This window comes from Vigna unguiculata, chromosome 1 (assembly GCF_037176805.1).
Source record: "Vigna unguiculata cultivar grain cowpea cultivar isolate G323 ecotype 2 chromosome 1, ASM3717680v1, whole genome shotgun sequence".
Lineage (NCBI taxonomy): Eukaryota > Viridiplantae > Streptophyta > Magnoliopsida > Fabales > Fabaceae > Vigna > Vigna unguiculata.
The window spans coordinates 40,845,536-40,850,620 of NC_140792.1; the positions used below are offsets into that span (position 1 = coordinate 40,845,536).

The 5,085-nt window shown below is 35.6% G+C and overlaps 1 protein-coding gene across 1 annotated transcript; it reads left to right on the top strand.

The window, feature by feature from the left end:
* Window positions 1-1,079: 1,079 nt before the first annotated feature.
* Window positions 1,080-3,421, top strand: LOC114170288 (exocyst complex component EXO70H1-like). The gene has a single exon (XM_028056044.2). The coding sequence runs from the start codon at window positions 1,367-1,369 to the stop codon at window positions 3,275-3,277; it is 1,911 nt and encodes a 636-aa protein (XP_027911845.1). The 5' UTR covers window positions 1,080-1,366; the 3' UTR covers window positions 3,278-3,421.
* The last annotated feature ends 1,664 nt before the right edge of the window (window positions 3,422-5,085 follow it).

Genomic DNA, 5,085 nt, shown 5'->3' on the forward strand with positions numbered 1-5,085 from the left:
ACTTATTGCTAAAATTAGTAAATAATCACATCTAGACAAACGAACACAAATCTCTTGAAAAAATGATACTTGAACTTCCATTTTAATTACTTGTAACGAATCGATACACTTTGACTTTTTATATTTATTAAAGAATGAAATTGTCCTTTTTAGTGACCATGAAAAAAATCCACGGGTAAGTGTGTTATAGATATTTATAGTGACGCATGCCTTTCCAGCTTAGACTTTGGGTACACACTTTTTTTATATTTATCATACATCATATGTTAATTATTTATCAATAAAGGAAGTATATGTTACTGTGGGAATGGAATAATAAGCGTGATAAGTAGTATAATAGTTAAAGTAAAGGGAAACGAAAATTAATTAAGTATAATTATTAAAAATAAATTAAATAATGAGTAGAAAAAAATACTCTTTTGTTCGTTTTCGATTAAATGAAAAATATATATGAAGAGAGAAATAATATAATATTTTGAAGTGATTTTTATGGTGAAAAATAATAAATAAGGACCAATTGTACATTTGATAATTCTATCTCAAAAAAGCAATGACAAGAATAATAAATATAAACAAACATAAAATTTTTAAACATTTATCATCACTATAATAAAAAAAAAAATATCATTTGATAATTTTCTTAAAGAGATGTAAAAACATGTCTTCTCCAAAAGTGATATTAATATGACGTTGGCAGGTGACAATACTAGGAAAATGCCATGTACACAGGCGCGTATTCTTTTTAATGACATAGAAAGTTACATGTAATATGGCAAAAGTTAGTTAAAGTCACCCAAAATAATTAATAAGTTTTTATTAAATTATGCTAATTCAATTATATATATATATATATAAATAAATTAAACTCTTATAAAATTTACCCTCAAATTTTAATTTTAATTTAATGGTTGATCATACTTTATCTATGATTAATGTGAGTTTTGTTACGTGGCAGGGTTGTGTGGATGGTGGTGGGCGTTAATTGTCTTTGGTTGAAATGAGGTTCCCAAAATCAACATCAGTGTGGTATCTTAATCTTGGAGGGAATGTGACGAAGGGAGAGGCTCACGCGTAGCTTTAACCGAGTCCATAACCAAACTCTTGAGGATGGAAGAGATCAGTTCCTGTTCCATTTCCTGACCTAATCAACAGAACCAAGCATTTAAAATTCAACGTATCCCTGCTCCCACCATCAGACCCTCTATATATACGTTCCTCCTTCCACTTCCAACTATCTATTCTTCTCTCACGCTCCAACACAACCACTATCAATATCGCTTTTGTTTTCTGTGCAAGCATCAGAAAATACACTTCTCACTTCCCTACTTCCAAAATAAGGAAACCATTTTGATTTTGAGTTCCAAATATGAGAAAGCTGTGTTTTAACCCCAAGACGCCGTCGTTTGCCATGGCCCGCAATTCTCCTTCTTCACCACTATCTTTAATCTCAAGCCCTACACCGCCCAGGCTCAGTTTTTCCGAACCTAGCAGCGTCGTCGACGAAGACAGCTTCATGGAGGAAGCAGAGGCGCTCATACTCAAATGGAACCCTGACTCCTCAGCCTATGCCAGAGTCACTTCTCTGTTTTACGAAGACAAAATCGAAGCCAAACACTATATTCACTGCGTTAACCAGCTTCACCAAACCATGCATTCCTTGATCTCTCACAACCCTTCCTCCCATAAACTCATCCTCGCTCACAACCTAATGCAGATCGCCATGAAGAGACTCAAGAAAGAGTTCTACCAGATCTTATCCATGAACCGCGCTCACCTTGACCCCGAATCAGTCTCCGCCAGATCCTCTCGCACCTCCGCTAATTCCAGCTCCTCCGATTGCGACGACGACTTCGCGGCGGAAGACGATGATATCCGTGCCGCCGGCGACTCTATCACCGAAGTCGAGCAGGTTTCCTCGGGCGCCATGGCGGATCTGAAATTAATCGCCGACTGCATGGTCTCTTCCGGCTACGCGAAGGAGTGCGTCAGCGTTTACATCATCATCCGAAAATCCATAATCGACGAAGGAATCTATCGCCTCGGCGTTGAGAAACTGAGCTCCACGCGCGCTAACAAGATGGATTGGGAAGTGCTTGATTTGAAAATCAAGAGCTGGTTGGAGGCAGTGAGGATTGCCGTTAGAACGCTGTTTAACGGGGAGAGAATCCTCTGCGACAACGTCTTCAGTTATTCAGATTCCGTAAGAGAATCCTGCTTCGCCGAAATTTCCAGAGACGGCGCCTCTCTCCTTTTCGGATTCCCCGAACTCGTCGCCAAAACAAAGAAATCGTCGCCGGAGAAGCTGTTCCGCGTGCTCGACATGCATGCTGTGGCCTCAGATCTGTTGCCGGAGATCGAGTCCATATTTTCCTCCGATTACAACTCCGCCGTGCGTTCTCAGTTCCTCACTTCACTTCAACGACTCACCGAGTCTGCGCAATTCTTGCTCTCTGAGTTCGAGTCCACGATCCAAAAAGACTCTTGCAAGCCTGCGGTGAACGGCGGCGGCGTGCACTCGCTCACGATTCAGACAATGAATTATCTCGCAATCCTCGCAGATTACGTTAACGTTCTCTCTGACATATTCCCGCGCGACTGGCTTCCTCTGCCGAAGTCTTCGTCGCTGCCGGAGTCTTATTTATACAGTCCGGAGTCTGATTACTCTGCGTCGACGCCGGCGCTGACGGTGCGCATGGCATGGCTGATTCTCGTCCTCCTTTGCAAGCTCGACGGCAAAGCGAAGCATTGCAAGGACGTTTCACTATCTTACTTGTTTCTCGCGAACAATCTCTGGTACGTGGTGGCCAGAGTCCGAAGCTCGAACCTGCAGTACGTGCTTGGCGACGATTGGATTACGAAGCACGAAGCTAAAGCGAAGAGGTTCGTGGCGAACTACGAGAAGATGGCTTGGGGAGAAGTGGTTTCATCGCTGCCGCAAAATCCGGGCGCAGCGGAGGCGAGGGCGGTGTTCGAGAACTTCAACCTGAAATTCGAGGAAGCCTATCGGAAGCAGAACTCGTTTGTGGTAGCTGATAGAGAACTACGAGACGAAATAAAAGGTTCGATCGCGAGAAGTATTGTGCCGAGATATCGCGAGTGGTATAATGCGCTGCTTGCTTCGGTGGGATCAGTGAGGGACTTGACGGTGAGGGAGATTGTGACGTTTACCCCACAAGACATTGAAAATTACCTTGCTAACCTCTTCCTTTTTGGAACGTCATCCAGTTCTGTATCGTCCTCTTCGGTAACTTCGTCTCCTCTCCGGCGTTGGAGTTGAGTTTTTCTTGATTCTAGTAATGATTATAGAGTTTTTCTTTTTTTAGATAGCCAACAGAAGATATAACGACTTTCTCAGTTTTCTGCCTATGGCAAATGTAATCATGACTTAATCATACAGGTTTTTTCTACTTTTTACGTTCCATTTCAGGATTTCATCTGCTACATTACTAGATAAATTTGTTTCATGCATCACTAACCCGGAGTTCCTTACCCATCTGTCTTCAGGTGAACATAAACAAAAGGAAAATAAGTGAATGCCATATTTTATTATTAAAAGAAGTTTTAAACTAAATGTAAGTGAATATTTGGGAGGGAAAGGATGGGATAGAAATATTTTTTCTTTATTTCATTAAAGAATAAATAATTCAAATAATATTCATAAAAGAGGTGATCAAATCATGATTTATCTTAAATTGAAGATTATATTTTTGTTTTTTATAAAAATATTTGTTCTGATATCAGTAAATAGATCCTAATTTACAGGACTTCACCGCTAAATTTATTTCTGATAATATGTAAAATAAAAAATTATTAATTACTAAAATAGTTATTATTATGTTTTTGAATTTTTTTATTTTTATTTATTTTTAATTTTTTAATTTTTTTAAATGTACACGTGTCAACCTAGGAGTGTGCCACGTGTCACTTCGTGGTTTTTTTTGAATTTTTTTTTTAAATTTTTATTTTATTTTTTTAAAATGTCCACGTGTCAACCCAGTAGTGTCACGTGTCAAAATCAATATTCTATATTCAATTTGGTCCCTATATTTGTTATTTTTGTTCAATTAGGTCCCAATTTTTGTTAACATTAACCAATTTGGTCCCTATCGAAGATGTGACCAAATTTAATTTTTATATCAAAGTTATAATGATGTGAATTTTAATATATTATATAAAAATATTTAATAAAAAATGTGAATTTTAATATAAAAATTAAATTTGGTTTTAATTTAGAGAGGGACCAAATTGAATTTAGAACATTGACTTTGATACGTGGGGTTGACACGTGGACATTTAAAAAAAAATAAAAAAAGACACGAAGTGACACGTGGCACAGTCATAGGTTGACACGTGTACATTTAAAAAAAAATTTAAAAAAAATAAAAAGAAAACCACGAAGTGACACGTGACAGTCACTGTTCATGGTCGTTAATGGTTTAAACGGTGTTAGCAAAAAAGGACCCAATTGAACAAAAGTGACGAAAATTGAAACCTATTTGAACACAAAACCAAGATTAGAACTTATTTGAAAAAAACTTGACGAAAATTAAGACCAAAAAGGTATTTTAACCTTTATTTATATACTAATTTAAAAACTAATTTTTTGGTTTAAAAAATCTTGATAATTAATGTTTATTGATCAATTTTCTTTTGTAACTAAATTTTAGAAATCAAAGACCAATTATAATATTTTATCTCTCTCTATATATATATGAATAGATTATTTCTTTTTATGTTCACAATTATTATTCTTATTTTACCATTTACAATAAATTATTTATTATTTTTTAAAGAATAACAATTATTTTTATGTGTTTTTTTATAAAACAATCTTAATAATTTTTTTGTTTTTATTTGTCAACAATTATTTCCTCTTCCTTTCTTCATTCATTTAACTCTCTTAATAAAACTAAATTTTTTTTGTATGTTAACTCATTATAATATCATCACCTATTAATATATATATATATATATATATATATATATATAAATAAAAGAAGTAAAAAAGAAAGGAAATCAAATTAATAAATTATATAAAGTTATTTGTATAATAAAAATGATAATTTGCACAATGTTCTTTTACAT

Bases quoted from the DNA above. Each gene is read 5' to 3' on its own strand.
- LOC114170288 (XM_028056044.2), top strand. From the start codon at position 1,367: ATGAGAAAGCTGTGTTTTAACCCCAAGACGCCGTCGTTTGCCATGGCC.